The sequence below is a fragment of the Brachyhypopomus gauderio genome, chromosome 3, assembly GCF_052324685.1.
Source record: "Brachyhypopomus gauderio isolate BG-103 chromosome 3, BGAUD_0.2, whole genome shotgun sequence".
Lineage (NCBI taxonomy): Eukaryota > Metazoa > Chordata > Actinopteri > Gymnotiformes > Hypopomidae > Brachyhypopomus > Brachyhypopomus gauderio.
This window is the reverse complement of record NC_135213.1, coordinates 41573438-41591850: the sequence shown is the minus strand read 5'-3', so window position 1 is coordinate 41591850 and position 18413 is coordinate 41573438. Positions and strand designations below refer to the sequence as shown.

Genomic DNA, 18413 nt, shown 5'->3' with positions numbered 1-18413 from the left:
CTTCCAAACGGAGCCTTATGGTAAAAAGTGAAATGCTTCACCATTTATTAATGAGTCACATATACTTGTGTGTCATGATTAGCCCCGCCCCCACCTGTCATGAGTGATTGTTTATGTACCCACATGTTTATATATTTGTTTATATTCACTCCCTGACACCCCCAATGTTACAATGTGTCAAAAGGGAACATTATTGTAAAGTGATTACACATTATTTATGAATGAATTGCTAATTACTAATAAAGATTTAATTTAAGCGGAGAGTAAACAAACAGACATCGGACAAATTACAACAGCAAAGCATCTACTGGCACACAGGTGTCATTTAGAAATCAAACCAGAACATCTTTCAGAAAATCTCAAAGACAAAACAAAATACAAAAATCAATCAGCATTTTAAATAAATGTAGAACTAATTATATTATACAATTTAAATATATTTATACATAATTATAATAATTAGCTGATGTTATGGAACTCTGATCTCAGATCAGTCTGTGCTGATGAGACAGAAACAGAGCAGTTCCTCTACAGCTGAGGGAGGTTTTTGTACGGTGCTCTAACACTGTGTGAGCGGCCAGCTGTTACCCTGCTGACAGTAATAATCTCCTGCATCTTCAGCCTGGACTCCAGTGATTTTTAGAGTAAATTCAGTACCAGATCTACTACCACTGAAATGATCTGGAACTCCAGACTGACGGGTGGATGCACTATAGATCAGGAGTTTAGGAGCTTCTCCAGGTTTCTGCAGGTACCAGTGGAGGTAACTGTAAATGTTCTGACTGGCCTTGCAGCTGAGAGTAACAGACTGCCCTGGTGTAACAGACTGAGATCCTGGAGTCTGAGTCATGATTATGTCTCCATAGGAGTCTAAAAAATAAACAATCACAAAACAACATTTATATTAGGAAAACTGTACATGAATAAAATCAAAATCAATCAATCAATCAATCAAAGTTTATTTGTATAACGCTTTTAACAACTCAAGTTGTCGCAAAGCAGCTTTAAAGGGTTTACAAGGTTAACAATACTATGGGTCCAGAACCCTAATGAGCAAGCCAAAGGCGACAGTGGCGAGGAAAAACTCCCTATGATGGTGGGAAATAGGAAGAAACCTCGGGAGAACCAAGACTCAAAAGGGAACCCATCCTCCATTGGGCGGCCCGTTAACACACAAATACACAAGTCACACACAATTCACACAATCAGACTAGGTAAAAGGTAGAATTGAAAGTTCTGGGTTTTGATATTGTCACTGTAAATGTTTGTTGATGAATGCCAGGCTTTCATTCCGTGTCGGAGCAGTGATGCTGGTATTGTAGGCTCCGACTGCAGTGTTACTCCCCAGGTGAACCCCGGTATCAGCACATCCACCGGCAGCCAGACCATCCCCCAGGTGCCTGCACCTGAATATGAATAATATCTGGATGAAAAAACCCGAACACTGAAATAAAAACAAAAACAATACAATTAATGTATAAAAATATGATCCAAACCCAAAACAAAGTAAAAATAAAATGAATCTTATTCCAGTTTGTCTCACCCTGAATGAGGAGTCCCAGTGTTCCCAGCAGTAGAACCAGTGACCTCATCATTGTGCTGTGTGTCAGTGTGTGTCAGTGTGTAAGGACTGAACACTCTCTGATCAGCACTACAGCTCTTAAAGTGTGTGGAGCACTGAAGCAGCTCACATATGCAAACACCACAACTGTCATTTACCACAGGGAACTACTGTGTGTCTTTATCAGATAAATGACCAGATCTCTCCTCCTAGAGCTCCCAGTAACCCCCACTAATGTGTTACAGTCACTTTCACACTCAGTCATGGTGTTTCAACACTAAATGAGTCATGATATATCTGAGCTCATGTAGGTACTGATGACCGCTGGATATCATGTAGTGTGTGAACACTACACATCACTCTGACTCTGTCTGGGACTCAGAATGAGCTGATACCTGTCAGATCTGCTACAGTGTTGTGGAATTAAGAGAGACTCATGATTCCTCACATTCACATTCACTACTGGACAACAACAGTAACAAGAGGGATGATGAGTGACAGGCAGGGGGCGCTGTGACCTATGATCAGGCAGGAGAACAGCTGGAAAGTTTGAAAGATAATTTACCTCACAGATACAGAGAGAAAACAAACACCAGACCTGGAGGAGAACAGATCAGATCTCCACACACATACAGCACATACAACATATGGACACAGGACTTTGACTGGTTGTTAGCAAAGTTTAGTTAAACTGTGTTTAGTAAATGTTGAATGGACAAGAGAAGAGAGAAGTGCATGTTGCATTTCACAGTGGCTGAGAATAATTAGATAACATAATATAGATAAGTCTTTATTGTCTGTCTGAACTGAAGACAGAAATTCATCTTTGACATGGCTTTACAGATCACAAATATACACACAATCACAACAAAAATCCATCTCATACAATATACCACTTGTAAATATACCACTTGTAAAGGTTAAAATGCTACCTGTTTTGAGTTCAAAATTGTAGTTGCCGAAGGAACAAAAGATCTCAAATGCACATTCTTCCGAGCCAATGGGACTTTATATATCCTTCCTGATGGAAGTAACTGAAATTGTGTGTGTAATGGATGACATGGGTCTGTAGTGATCAGGGTAGCTTTCCTAATTACTGCTCGCTCATACAATGCTTGCAATGGTGTCTGTAGAGTACCTATAATGATACTTCCTTGTCTAATAATACGGGACAGTTGTGTTTTATATTTGACTGTGGGAAAATTGTACCAAGATGTGATGTTGAAAGTGAGGATAGATTCAATGTGCAATGAAGTGAGATGAAGGCACAGACATGGTGATTAGTGCTTTAGTGTGTACGTACATCACCTCTAAGCTGTTATCACGGTCATTTCTCTCCACTACTAACCACCTGCTCTATTATAAGAACAAGTGTCCAAAGAGAGTGAAGATCTCAGTACTGCAGTGGTGGGTCTGGGATCTGATGCTCTAAGCACTGGGGTGGAATTGTGCATCTTCTATGTGTTGTTGTTGTTACTGTTATTATTATTATTACTGTAGTGTTTTGTCTTCACCTACTCCAGCAGAAACAGAGAGCTCACCTGCTGTAAGAATTAAAGTGAAGGGAGAAGTTTAGTATCTTCTCCAGGTTTCTGGTGATGGAGGTGAGTCAGAGCTGTTATCACTGTCATTGTCAACAGAACATTAGCGTTGTGTTTAATGGTGGTTTTCTTCTGGGAAGGTGTTATGCAGCCAGACTGATGGACCACACTGATGTTCAAACCATTCTAACCCATGAACATCTGGACTACAATGATGTAGATCTACAAGTCCACTCCCCCCACACACATGGAGTAATGGTGTCTGTATTGTGTATTTATGGTACTTCACAGATGTGCCTTACGTTTGTGTTATGTTTGTTTATTTGTGAGTGAGTGTGTTTCCTCTCCTGCAGAGTGTGTCATTGTGCTGTATCACATCCTCCCCCTCAGCACCTGCAGTAGGTCCCAGCTGCAGCAGTGCAGTCTCTGTGCAGTCTGACTGAGGGAGGTTTTTGTACGGCTCTCCAACACTGTGTGAACAGGTTTGTACTACTGATATAATGAAAACTCTGACAGTAATAATCTCCTGCATCTTCAGTCTGGACTCCACTGATGGTCAGATTGAAGTCAGATCCAGATCCACTACCACTGAAACGAGCTGGAGTTCCTGTGTGCAGGTGACTTACATAATGGACGAGGAGTTTAGGAGCTTCTCCAGGTTTCTGCAGGTACCAGGCTAGACAATCATAAGACACACCTGATGGACCACAGTCATCATACACTGCACGGTTGGTCTTACAGCTGATGGTGATTCTGTCTCCTGGAAGAGCAGATGTCACCTCAGGAGTTTGATTCACCGTCACCTGACCTCGGGCTCCTAAAGCAGAATAATTTGATAACATTTATGATGTATAACAGCACATTGTTATTTATATGTACAGCAGACTCAGTATTTAATATATATTTATTTAAATTCATGGTCAAATACATGAAAAGCAGAATGATAACAGGAGTTACCTTGAGTCCAGAGGACCAGTGTGCAGATGAAGATGGGGATCAGAGTCATGGTTGCTGTGGGTGAAGTTGCTGGTGCAGGCAGCTCTCAGTCATGAAGTGTTAAACTCACAGGACTATAAACACTCCCAGATCACTGAAGCATGTGCTGCCTATGCAAAGTGTCTGACCTCTGGGGAAATGCTTCTACCAAATGTCTCATGTCTTAACTAACATGATGATAATATGATTAACAAATATGATTAAAAATAAATCAGTTTACAAATTTGAGATATATTTTAATTCAAGTATTTGCAGTTATACCTTAAATAAGATTGTAGTGACCCTGCCACTGTGGTGTTTGGGACATGACAGGGAGCACAGACGTGTGCAGAAACAGGTTTTAAAAAGATGGCAGTAAGATGAGATGAGAGGACACACACACACACACACACACACACACACACACACACAAACACACACACAGCACAATATCCAGAACAACGTAATCCAAATGCAGTCAAAAACAGTCCAAAGTCTAAACCACAACCAGGGCAACCGAACATGAAGGGCAAATCCAAAAAGAGAAAACAGACAGGGTCAGAAATATCATCCCAACTACACAACTACCTTGGGAACTTCCTAGTAGCTAACACTCACTTCTGCCCCGTGCAAGTTTTAAATGTTATATGTTCAAGTGAAGGACTAGGTGAATATGTGAGTAGTGCTGAAGCAGGAAAGGACCTTAGCTAAAAGTGCCTTCACCAAGCATGTCAACTTCCTCATCAGGGCCACTGGCAACATGAATGAATGTTCAACTTATATAGCACCTTTCTATATACCCAATTTTAACACAGGTACAACCAATCACACTCCGGTGAGAAGCAGTAGCCAATCACACACAGCGTACTCTCTACCGGGATCCACAGCCCCCTGGGGGGACTGAATGGGGTGCAGGAAGGGGAGAGAGGACAGACCCTAGTGGCAGAGCACCATCCACCACTGGGCATACAAACACACACTCAGACAACTGCTTCTTATTGGACATGAAGGGACAAAGACACACACTCAGAGACAATTTGTCAGGGAATCAGGGACTGCTAATTTACCTAATCTCCATGTCTTTGGACTGTGGGAGGAAACTGGAGACCCCGGAGGAAACCCACACAGACACAGGGAGAACATGGAAACTCCACTCAGATAGGGACTTGAACCCAAGACCCCTGTGCTGAGAGGGAAACATTCTAACCACCAAGCCACCATGTTGCCCTGAAGAACATGATGAAGAACATGATGAAGAATGAACTGCTAGAGCAGTTCAAAGAACGCACTTCTCATGCAAGGACTGTCAGTGAGACAAATGATTACAAGACTGGCCTACTGGCAGATATTGAAGCTCATGAAGAGGATAAACTGGGGAAACAGCAGCAGGCAGACCTGGAGAAAACTATGGAAGACTGTAATACAAGATTTGAGGAAGTTAGAGAGGTAGTTCAGTCTAACCTATGGTCTAGATATGGGGAAGATGAGTTAGAAACTGCAATCCATGAAGCAGAGGCAGCCTGTGAAGGAGTTCATACTATTCCGGTTTCTGCTGTGAACAAAGACGGTAATGAGCTACAGTTGGATGGTGTGAAGACAATTGTCCAACATGTGTTTGTAAGCCTCAAGTCTTGGGAGATATGGTTTCCTGTAGTCCTGTAGGTGAGTCTGGATGGTAGAGTGAAGGGTCTGAGGAAACTCAAAAATCGATTAGAAGAGAGAATTCCTGACGGAACAAAGGATTGCAGACAAGGAGAGGAGAGGAAGAGTTCCTGAGGTGCCCACACAAGATCTGCAGGCTCAGCCAGTTCCACAGGTCACTTCATAGCCAATACTGAAAATTTAACCCACCAGTTTACCCAAGTTTCATGGAATTAAGAGAGACTTCCATTGATGGAGAAAGGACTCGGTCAGTTTACAAAGGCAGGGGGAGCTGACTGGCTCTGTGGAAGCAAAGAAGATCCAACTCTTGGACAGTATTGATGAGAAAATAAGTAGAGACCTCCTGTTGTTTACTTATAATACTGCTGAGGACATGTTCAGAGTGCTTGAGAACAGATACGAAAATAAATCCATGCTTATGTTGATGATACTTCCCACAATGACCTGGAAAAGTTAGATGAAAACATAAATAGGGTTGAGGAGATTCTGAAGGCAGGTGGGTTCTTCCTCAAGCCCTGGGTCCGGTCAGGCCAAAGTGGGAAGCAGGACCGTGTGCCAGGAAAGCCAGGGACATCGACAGACTTCAGTCACACCCTTCTGCTTAGCAGGTGTGACAAGACCTATTGGGTCATATAGGTTAGCTACTTGACTTAATAATCTCCTTGTCAGTGGATCAGAAGTTTTTTCTCTCACCTCTTGTTCATGAAGATTTTGACCCAATTTAATTTTATTTGGAATATATTTATATATTATTTATATATTTTTTTTTATATTTATTCCTCTTTGAGAAGTTGATTGAAGTCATTAAGTACAGTTTGTCACTTTCAACAAGGTAGCCTACTCCCAGAGCTTTATTTTCTCCCTTTCATTTGATTTGGAGAACAAGTACTCTGTTCTTCTCAGTAAAGTCCTGTTTGCATTCGCTGATATATTGTGTTGTGTTACTTAACAGGTTAATTGCATCAGATTGCAGTTTTCAGAGCATTAGTAACTACTGATATTAGTTCAGTCCATTACAGATTGACACTGTAGTTCATTATTGGTGCTTTTTGTAATCTCAGATTTCAGATTAGATGGATGTCAGTAGGTGTCCCCTAGATGTCTCCTCTGTTAGGGCTAGTGATCAGATTGAAATGGGTACAAAAAGTGGTGATGGTCTTCAGTCTCACCCCTGGGTATGGTGCTACTTACAAAAATCCCAGTGAAAGTGATGGAGAGAGAAAAACAACCCAAGATATTCATAGAAACGTCACTGACCAGCAGTGTGGAGTGGAGAGACAGGGATGTAGATACCAGCAGTGTGGAGTGGAGAGACAGGAATGTATATACCAGCAGTGTGGAGTGGAGAGACAGGAATGTAGATACCAGCAGTGTGGAGTGTAGAGACAGGAATGTAGATACCAGCAGTGTGGAGTGTAGAGACAGGAATGTAGATACTAACAGTCCTCCAGCTCTTCAGCAAACTCACTCTGACCTCCATTCCAGACTCACACCTCCATCTCTGTGGTAGCAGCATGGGGGTCTTAACCTCTGATCTACTGTCACTCATGAACGACGCTTTGAAGAGCAAATTCCTCTGCTGTCTCCCCCACTGGAGGGACCAGGTCACTTTGAACACCAGGACTAATGATTAGTACTGTTGGATACTTCTCTAGGTTTCATGACAATAGGTGGTACTAATATTAGTGTAGTACATTATTATAATTTGGTGTGTTGTGTTTCCTCTCCTGCAGAGTGTGTCATTGTGCTGTATCACATCCTCCCCCTCAGCACCTGCAGTAGGTCCCAGCTGCAGCAGTGCAGTCTCTGTGCAGTCTGACTGAGGGAGGTTTTTGTACGGCTCTCCAACACTGTGTGAATACATAGCCACTATGGTAACTCTGACAGTAATAATCTCCTGCATCTTCAGTCTGGACTCCACTGATGGTCAGAGTGAAGTCAGATCCAGATCCACTACCACTGAAACGAGCTGGAGTTCCTGACTGTAAGTTAGTAGCATAGTAGATCAGGAGTTTAGGAGCTTCTCCAGGTTTCAGCAGGTACCAGGAAACACAAGGTGGGTAACAGGCAGGTGCAGGACTGAATGTACAGCTGATTCTGACAGAGTCTGCAGGAAGAACAGATACTGCAGGACTCTGAGTCACAGTCACCTGACCACTGCATTCTGGGGGAGAAAAAAGTATTATTATAAATTATTAATGTCAGATCAATTTATTCCTCAGACATGAGTGACATTTTATTATTACTGAGCATTTAATAAGGTTTAGAGTTTGTCCTTATTAGATGGATAAAGAGTAAACTATAAAGTCATGTGTTACCTTGAGTCCAGAGGACCAGTGTGCAGATGAAGATGGGGATCAGAGTCATGGTTGCTGTGGGTGAAGTTGCTGGTGCAGGCAGCTCTCAGTCATGAAGTGTTAAACTCACAGGACTATAAACACTCCCAGATCACTGAAGCATGTGCTGCCCATGCAAAGTGTCCTCTCCCCTCCCACCCAGCACTACATTACTGAACACTACACTACTGAACACTATACTACTGAACACTACACTACTGAACACTACACTACTGAACACTACAGCTGGAAGTGCTCTCTCTATGAGGAAAGATCTCTGCTGAAGATTTTTATTCTTAACTGAAATAATAATACAACAAAAAGTACATAATGAGTAGATAAGTTTTCGTTTGCAGAGAGATGGAAAAGATATTATACATTTAAATCCTAATTGTCATTATGCACTAACTTTATTATCTCTTTGAAATTAATTTCAAAAATATTTTGAATATATGGAACTTCAGTGGAAATTCCTCAAGACAAGTTAAAATGGGGCTCAATAGTGTGTGTGGCCACATGAGGCCTAGCATTGTCATGCATCAGAAGGAACCCAGTGCCCAATGCACCAGCAAATGGTCTCATAATGGGTCTGAGGATCTCATCCTGGTACCTAATGTGGCAGTCAGCGTACTTGTGGCTAGCACATGGAGGTCTTTGTGGCCCTCCAAAGAAATGCCTCCCATCACATCTTGGTTTGTTTATGTTGCGTCATTTTATGTTAGACATTTGAGCCATCAAAAAAAAAAAATGAAATGTGCCATATTTTGTCAATTGTGATTTTTACACCCCAATCGAAATTTGTCCTCTGCTTTTAACCCATCTGTGCAGTCAGAACACACACACACACACTAGTGATTACTAGGGCGCTGTGGATCACACGTGCCCAGAGCGGTGGGCAGCCCTAGCCCGGCGCCCGGGGAGCAGTTGGGGTTAGGTGCCTTGCTCAAGGACACCTCAGTCATGGCCTGTCTGGGAATCGAACCCACGACCCTCCGGTCACAAGTCCAGTTCCCTAACCGCCAGGCCATGACTGCCCCTAAAACTAAGGATCGTAACAACTGTCATGGTAGGTCAGTCCCAGCCGTGAGGGAGCTGGTGTTCATCTCACCCTCATCTGTGTTCCCTTCTTAAGTCCACAGGTCTTAGTCTCCAGTGCTTTACTCAGTCATCTGAGCTTAAAGGAGGAAGGACACCTCGCTGCACCTTTATCTGTGCCCTCATCATTAAGTGTCATTATTGCTTCCTGCACCTTTGACTTTCAGTACGGCACCTACATGATTCTTGTGTGTTGTCTCTCTTTGCTTGTGCTATGGACATTAAAGAGTTTGAGACACCGTCTACCTCTCCTGCTCCCTTAGTCCCTCTATCACAACCCCCCCCCCCCCCCCCCCCACACACACACACACACACACACTTTATATTGGCTTTATGTCTCTGAGAAGAAGAGGAGCAATGGATGAGACAACAGCAGTTCCTGTTGTGGATATTCATGTGGCTGATTGGAGATCAGTGGTTTGGCTGAGTTCAGGAGTGTGTCTATGATGAGTGTCACCTGGGCCTCATTGGCTCTGTTCTGGGTGCTGTCCAGGGTCCTGAACCACCTTGAGTTCCTTGTTGCTGAAACAGAGGAGATGCAGCTGTATGAGGAGATTAAAAGCTCAGTGGATGCTGGAAGGTCTCAGAGTAGAGAAACCAGACAGATTGATACTGAATCAGCTTGTGGACATGGACAATATGTTTAAACATTCACATATAATTTGAACATAAACTGAGTATTTTCTGTTCATGATCATTTTACTGACACAGTTCTTAATACATTTACTTTTTTACATCAGTGTAGTCTTGTCTCTTTGAAATCAGTGTAGTCTTGTCTCATTAAGATAATTGAACCCAGCAAAACTGATGGACATAGGCACACAACCCAAGATGTTCATAGAACCATCATTGACCAGCAGTGTGGAGTGGAGAGACAGGGATGTAGATACCAGCAGTGTAGAGTGGGGAGACAGGAATGTAGATACCAGCAGTGTGGAGTGGAGAGACAGGAATGTAGATACCAGCAGTGTAGAGTGGAGAGACAGGAATGTAGATACCAGCAGTGTAGAGTGGAGAGACTGGAATGCAGTGTAGTCTTGTCTCAAGGTTGTCTCACATTGTTCAAGGCTTATTCATTTATTAATGTTTTTAAGTGTCACACACAAAACAGCTCATGATTGGTTTCAAATATGCTTGTATTGAAGAGCTATACAAACAAAAATAAATAAACATTTAGCCACATTCATTTGTTATATCAGGAACTCACAGTCAATCATTTAGGATTCAAATGAGGGATAACTTAGTATGCATATTGTTTACTTATTTTGTAAGCTTATTTTTCTTTTAAATATTTTTGACATTTTAATTAACATGTTTATATAAATGAAATAAGTATATAAAGAACATTTGATGTAACGAAAGGTAAATAAAGCATCAAAAATATATATTTTATATAGTTAATATTTTCCTGTCTATTTGAAAGATACAGTAGCAGCTTGTCGCTGTTGTGAAATGGAAGCTTTCTAAAGCGCAGAAAGATCAACTTCTTAACAGTAGGAGGTTTTTGTACGAACACTGAACGAGTTTGTATTACTGTGGTACACTTTTGGTGGCGGAACGAAACTCTCAGTTGGACGTAAGTAACTTTCACTATTTATCCAAAAGTTGCATTCCAAATGTATTTTCTGAAATCACAATCGATGTGTTTAATGTCTGATAATTATGCAAGGTTATAGACGGTCGTTGATGTTGCATTTTTGCGGTTTACGGGGCGACAGCTATTGCAACGTAATTTCTCGAATAATGGAAGATATGTGGGTTTAATATTGTATTATACAAAAATCCGAAAAAGCTTCTGTTTCGGTGCTAAGACATTAATTTTGAAGCTACATATCGCGGTAAATAGTGGAGAGGGCGGCATATTTAGAGCAAGAGGTTTTTGTACGGACAGTAAACGAGATTGTATCACTGTGGTGGACTTTCGGTGGCGGCACTAAACTATCAGTTGGACGTAAGTAGACTTTCACACTTACTTAACATTTACACATTAGGTAGCATCGCGTCAGTATGCACGATGGTTTTGTAAACTTTTATAAACGTATTCTTTAATAGATTTTGTGACTTTTATCTTACTGTTGCCGTCATGTGTTTCATTTATTGTTTGTCAAGTGTCACTCATTAGTAAACATATACATGTTTCATCAGTGTCTCTCAATAAATCTTCATCTGTCTGCTGGGTTAATTTTTAAAGCAGTAATATCGCTATATGTCTGTAGTTTATCGGCATAAAACAAGCTTAACATTCACTCCTTATTCAAAGTAAATTTGTTTCTGTCTTGACTTTTCTGTCTTTATTTATCTTATTTCTAATATATCATTTAATAACTTGTAAGTACAGGATCATAAATAAAAACAAGCCCCGTTTGGGTTCATGCACTAATGAAGCTGAATTAGTGCGCTGTAAAGAGTTTGTACGGCAGTGTGTTTACAGCAGGTTTATGTGCGGAGCTCAGTCGAAGTTATTAGATGACACTGGAGAATTGAACTTTGTATTCGGAGTAAATACACAATTTTTATAACATCGCACAAGTATACATTACGGATTTTAAAATAATGTATGTAATTATAATTTAAATGTTTTCAATATATAAAGGTGAAGATTTTCTAGAGCTCATAGTGTAAATCGTTTTATCGGTTTTTAGTAGTTTTTAGTTAGTTTAGTAATTTTTTAAGTAGTTTTTAGTTTAGTTTAGTAATATCCCTCTACAAGCCTTTATTCTGACTAATGTGTTTATTCTCATAAGTGTCATCGATGCACTTGAGCCGTAATACTCACATACTGAACATACTGAATTATAAATGTTTACATTTTAATTTAAGTTATAAATGATGTTCAGCTCTAAATTATATTGATTTGAACGTTTCATGCATTAAATATCCATGGTTTGATTCGCCGTGCTACACACATACACACACACACACACAAAACACAAAAGCACGGCGGAGCTCTTCAAACAAAACACCACGTAGACAAACACTTACCACGAGACATGACCACGAACGAAGGAGAAAGAAAAAGAGACTCGGCGGCTTCCGAAGGGTGGCTGGTCATTCTGTGACGGGCGGGGGTGAGCAACGAAAAGGAAGCGATCACGCCAAGTCTCAGGGAAAAATGATGGTTTAATAGAAAGTGTGCAAACCTAAAACCCGTGCACTATCTCCAAATTAAGGATATAATGACCAGCGGTCAACTGGTACAAAGACAAGACATATATAGGCAAACAAACGACCCTCAGGTGAGACGGATCACGGGCTCCGCCCACCTGAAGGACGCACATGACGTCACCAAACAACAACAACAACAGCCGCTGTGGACGGAGGCGGCCGGTAGGGGGCCGCCTCACCGTGACATTATCATTCTCTCCATAAACCATAACATTATTATTTTTAGTAAGTCTGTGTCCCATCATGTTATAATTCAACTCATCATACTGTACATTAATCTTAGTACAAGCTGGGCCGTTTCCATAAAATACTGTCCTGAGTCAATAATAATAATAAATAATTTTGGTTTATATAGCACCTTTCAGAATACCCAAGGAATTATGGGGTCAGGTAGGAGTTACTACACAATAAACTTGTGTAAGTACAAATGTGTAATGAAAAATACTTTTTTGCTGAAAAGCCAGTCAGCATTCCAGATACCATAAGCATAATAGAATCCCTTGTAAATAATACAAACATTAATGTCCCTATTTAAAATATAGTTTCAAGCGAAGTGTAATGAAGGTACTAAAACAGAACTGCTTCAAGTTTGGTTTGTGTTTGTATTATTAGAGTCACACAGTGTTTTTATGACAGGCAGGTTCTTCATGTGTTACTGAAACTAAAGTGACCTGCTGTAAGTCACTCTGTCACTCTGGACACTGTACAGGAGTTACTTGTACTGGAGTGAGTTGTGATTGAGAGAGTTTTGCTAATAAATGTTCAACATCTGCTGAAAGTTGAACATCTGGTGTAAAAGTGGAAACATTAACTGACATTAATGCATTTGATCTGGAGGTGAAAAACATGATGAACTGATGTCAGTGAAATCCAATAATGTTCCACAAACTCTCACTGAAACAGAGAAGTAATTAATATGAATCTGTTTATATGTTTTTCATTCATCCATTTGATTAATACATTTTAAATTTATTATCTAATAATATTTGGTTAGCAACTTAATTTTGACACAATCTCCTAAATGTTTTATTGGTAATTTGTCACTTGTTTGTACAAATACTGATCATATAAAAATGAAGAAGTGAAACCACCAGTATGCAAATAAGTCTAATTAACATACAGCTCCTTCAGGAAGAACAACAGAGAGAAAAGAGAGAGAGAGAGAGAGAGAGAGAGAGAGAGAGAGAGAGCAGTGGGGTGTAACAGATTTGCATTTCCAGAACTGAGTAAAAATTTTTACCCGTAAAAATTAAAAAATATTTTTGGCATTTGGGTCCGTATCCAGTTAATCAGGAATGTGATTGGGTCCGGACAGGACGGCGTTCGGGTCTGGATCCGGACCGCGGTCCGCCATTTGGTGACCCCTGATCTATGGTAATCCGCTACAGCAGATCTGGGGCAGCTACAGATGCAGCAGTGACCAGTGGCAGCAGGTCAGGTCCCAACATCTAACACAATATCTCTCCTGTGCTGGTGCTACGGTGACCAATCAAACCAGTCAGCAGCCTCCTCCTAACCACAGCCCGAGAATGGCAGAGGAACACGCCTGCACTCCCAACAGGTTCACTCCACTGATGGCTCCGGGTACGTGGAACGTCCCTGCTTGGGACCCCCCAAAAATCCAGGGGGTTCTTCCTGGGTCTGGAAGGCTGGGCATCCTGGGATCTTCCGTCTGGACCCTGAGGTTGGAGTCCAGAACAGGAGAACAGTGATACTCTCTGCCTCCCCTTATAGCGGTCGGTCTGTCACGGTACAGCACCTCATTCCCACCACAGCACACAACACGGTGCACCTTAATGAATGTGACCACATTCACATTCTCAGCAGGATTCTCTACCTGGACATTTCCAGCAGGTTCTGTGACATTTTCCTCATGACTCTCACAGGTGTTGATATAATCCTGCCAGAGATCTGTAACAGATTTCAACAAGTTAGACACTTGCATGTCACGGTGAGGACCCCGGCCCCTCCCTTTTGGGCGTGTGTTTACGTGGTCCACGCGTCTGTGGATGTCTGTGGGTGCTGTTATGTCTTGTGAATATCCGTCTCACCTGTGCATCGTCTCGTAATCACGCGGGGCTAATGTGGTTTGTCTATTTAATGTGCGCTCGCGCAGTGTCCTGTGCTCGTCGTTGTCTGAGTCTGAATGTTCTCCGTGAACGTTGTCTCAGTCTGCCCGTTACGTATATGTGTTTGATGTTACTCGTGTGCTATTGCGCAACGTTTACTAAATAAAGCAGTGACGTTGGTCGCCAAAGCAAGGATCCGTGTCTCATCCTTCGTGCTGCACCCAGCGTTACATTGCAGAATTATTAGACAAAACCAATCTGTACTTAGACACTAAATAGGCAAAAGAGAAAACCAGCATCAAACTATATTTTAACAGGAATAATATGACAGTAATATGGAAGTATAAGTCAAAACCAGGTAGAGAAATGGCCAGGCAAACAAATCCATAAATACAGACAAAAGAGTAATGATCCACAAAACAGTTAACAGAATGATCAGGAGAAGAAAATACTTGATGCACAAACTGAGAGAGGTAAAGAAGTGAAGTACAGGAGAGACAGTATATAGGTGTGTAGTAATGGAACACAGCTGTGCTCAATAGTCCAGTGATGGAGAACGGTGGAATGTTCTGTGATTGGTCCTAGACCTTGGTCAGGCATTCTGGGGGATGTAGTTGTGTAGCTCCTCCCCAGATGAGAAAGTAGCAGAGGATGTGACAGGATGAATGAGCCCTGGACCTGAAGGTGAACTACTGTGATCTTTGAGGATGAGGAACATCTTCTGTAGAAGATGTCAAGTGTAACATTCAATCAATGCTCTATTATGCAGAAGCGCCCCCTAGTGGGCCCGCCGGCGGGCCCAGCTCCTTTACGGCGATATAAAACATATTAAACATTAATGAATCTCCGAACAAAAGCGCTTAAATCAAAATTTCCTATCCCATCTACATGCCTACCGAGTTTCAGCCGTCTACGTGCAGCCGATCGCGAGATATCCGGCTTTGAAGTTGACCACAAAAGTGCACCCCGCGAGGGGGTCTCCCGACATATCCGTTTACAAAACATATTTATGTTGTGAAATGTCTTAATGTTTTGTCACCTAAAAATCGTTTACTAATAAGGCTTTAATTTAAGACCTTAACAGCGTAGATCCGTTGTGGTTAAGTACCTTAAAAAGCTTGCTCACCTCACTGCAAAATTTTCCAAAATCCGCTTCCTGAATGAGACACTCCGACAAATCTGCCCCCTAAGCGTCACAGAAGCGTTTTTAACGCTGATTTGATCCCTCATTACAAAGCTGCAGCGGTTCTGCTTTGATTTGAGTGGTTTTTATTGGTCTAAAGTGGGGTAGTGACTTTGAATGACAGGTTTTACAACCTCTCCCCCGGCGAGGTGCGAAGGGGAGGGGGAGAGGGTGAACCAATAACCCCACAGAGACAAGCTGGAGCCTCAGAAGTGATTGAAAGCTGTTCTAACCAATAGTGTACATCCTTCCGAAGCTAACCAGCCCTCATATGACATGATTGGTCAAGTATATTTTTAAATTGAGCCCTCGGAAACTGGCGCTTCATTTCCAATTTCGGCCGCTAGCATAGCAACATAAGCTAACCCTTTGCTAACCTAAGCTAAGCTCCCCAGAACACACTGTTCGGCGAAACTGAAGCAGCCATGGATTATTTTGTTCGTTTTTATGCGGATTGTGGATACTTTTGAACATAAACGGATTACTTTGTGTGGAATATATGAGCAATTTTCGGAATTTTCGCCAACCCGGAAGTGAGATGGTACACCGGCTACGACGCGATTCTACGTACTGTGAGTAACAATGGATAATTTTTCATAAGCGATATTGTACAAAATATATATTCTAATACTAAACATTAACTAAGCGTTAGATTATAAACAGTTTTAGAGCGTTTGAGTGCTGCAGCACTCTGTATCGTGTCGGATGCTACCGGAGTTGGCTACGGTAACCTAGCTTATGCGGTCGGACTATATTGGACATAAATATGATATCATAACGTTCATATTTGGACATGAAATTTAGTCATTGGAATTTTCTGGTCTTGCTGTAATATGTGCAACATTGTTGTTTGTCGTAGCTCCTCGGTTTCGTGTAAGGAATTTGTTGGCATGTTAGCTTAGTTGGCTAATGGTGTGTGTCGGGTGTGGCATATTTAGACATGGGTGTGGTGCACTTGACATACCTTGGATAAAGCTGAATAACTTTTCAATGCTTGCATGGATTTGCTCCATTTTTTCTGTGTTGTTAGAAAAGACCCTAGCGAAATTTATTGTAATTTCTGATACCACATTTGAATAACTATGTGAATATACATTCCAGTCATGTTCAAGTTCAAGTCAGCATTTTTGACATTGCTGGCATATTAGCATCTGCAATAGAGGCTCTAAAATAAACCAAATTATGTGAATATGATACTGAAGTGTATTAATATGTTCCCCCAACTGCCTACTTCAGTTTGAGCCATGAATGATAATTTTCCTATATGTACAACTTGAGATATCTAGTTTTAATGTGAACTATGTCAAAAATGTTAAAAATGGCCACCGGGCGTGCGAATCTCCAGCATAAGGTTAAAGCTGAGCTGTAATCATTTTGTAGTGACTTACTAACAATTATGACTTCCAAACGGAGCCGTATGGTAAAATGTGAAATGCTTCACCATTTATTAATGAGTCACATATACTTGTGTGTCATGATTAGCCCTGCCCCCACCTGTCATGAGTGATTGTTTATGTACCCACATATTTATATATTTGTTTATATTCGCTCCCTGACACCCCCGGCGTTACAATGTGTCAAAAGGGAACATTATTGTAAAGTGTTTATACATTATTTATGAATTAATTGCTAACTACTAATAAAGAATTAATTTAAGCTGAGAGTAAACAAACAGACATGGCACAAATTACAACAGCAAAGCATCTACTGGCACACGGGTGTCATTTAGACATCAAACCAGAAAATCTTTCAGAAAATCTCAAAGACAAAACTAAATACTCCAAATCAATCAGCATTTTACATAAATGTAGAATTAATTATATTATACAAATTAAATATAATTATACATAATTATAATAATTAGCTGATGTTATGGAACTCTGATCTCAGATCAGTCTGTGCTGATGAGACAGAAACAGAGCAGTTCCTCTACAGCTGAGGGAGGTTTTTGTACGGTGCTCTAACACTGTGTGAGTGCCAGCTGTCACCCTGCTGACAGTAATAATCTCCTGCATCTTCAGCCTGGACTCCAGTGATTTTTAGAGTATATTCGGTACCAGATCCACTACCACTGAAACGATCTGGAACCCCAGACTGACGGGTGGATGCACTATAGATCAGGAGTTTAGGAGCTTCTCCAGGTTTCTGCAGGTACCAGTGGAGATCACTGTAAATGTTCTGACTGGCCCTGCAGCTGAGAGTAACAGACTGTCCTGGTGTAACAGACTGAGATCCTGGAGTCTGAGTCATGATTATGTCTCCATAGGAGTCTAAAAAATAAACAATCACAAAACAACATTTATATTAGGAAAACTGTACATGAATAAAATTAATAATATCTGGATGAAAAAACCCAGAACACTGAAATAAAAACAAAAACAATACAACTAATGTATAAAAATATGATCCAAACCCAAAACAAAGTAAAAATAAAATGAATCTTATTCCAGTTTGTCTCACCCTGAATGAGGAGTCCCAGTGTTCCCAGCAGTGCAACCAGTGACCTCATCATTGTGCTGTGTGTCAGTGTGTGTGTGTGTGTGTGTGTAAGGACTGAACACTCTCTGATCAGCACTACAGTTCTTAAAGTGTATGGAGCACTGAAGCAGCTCACATATGCAAACACCACAACTGTCATTTACCACAGAGAACTACTGTGTGTCTTTATCAGATAAATGACCAGATCTCTCCTCCTAGAGCTCCCAGTAACCCCCACTAATGTGTTACAGTCACTTTCACACTCAGTCATGGTGTTTCAACACTAAATGAGTCATGATATATCTGAGCTCATGCAGGTACTGATGACCCCTGGATATCATGTAGTGT

The 18413-nt window shown here is 41.2% G+C and overlaps 1 protein-coding gene and 1 long non-coding RNA gene across 3 annotated transcripts; both read right to left on the bottom strand.

Annotated features, from left to right (window-relative positions):
• Window positions 1-939: 939 nt before the first annotated feature.
• Window positions 940-3491, bottom strand: LOC143509571 (uncharacterized). Of its 2 annotated transcripts, none has more exons than XR_013129710.1 (2): window positions 1544-3491; window positions 940-1444 (listed from the first exon to the last, which is right to left on the bottom strand). It is a non-coding gene; the product is annotated as an uncharacterized LOC143509571 (long non-coding RNA). The 2 variants fall into 2 exon arrangements; XR_013129711.1 differs by having other exon boundaries at window positions 940-1406.
• A 612-nt stretch (window positions 3492-4103) lies between these two features.
• LOC143509661 (uncharacterized) lies at window positions 4104-18161 on the bottom strand. The gene is made up of 5 exons (XM_076998508.1): window positions 18048-18161; window positions 17519-17857; window positions 13924-14246; window positions 8058-8139; window positions 4104-7903 (listed from the first exon to the last, which is right to left on the bottom strand). Exons 1-5 carry the CDS (start codon window positions 18097-18099, stop codon window positions 7506-7508), a joined length of 1194 nt encoding a protein of 397 aa, XP_076854623.1. The 5' UTR covers window positions 18100-18161; the 3' UTR covers window positions 4104-7505.
• Window positions 18162-18413: the final 252 nt, after the last annotated feature.

Coding starts and splice junctions, on each gene's coding strand:
- LOC143509661 (XM_076998508.1), bottom strand. CDS start 18,099: ATGATGAGGTCACTGGTTGCACTGCTGGGAACACTGGGACTCCTCATT. Junction 8,140..13,923: donor CCCAAGCAGGGACGTTCCAC/GTACCCGGAGCC, acceptor CATGACTGAGAG/CTGCCTGCACCAGCAACTTC. Junction 7,904..8,057: donor ACTGGTCCTCTGGACTCAAG/GTAACACATGAC, acceptor TTTCTCCCCCAG/AATGCAGTGGTCAGGTGACT.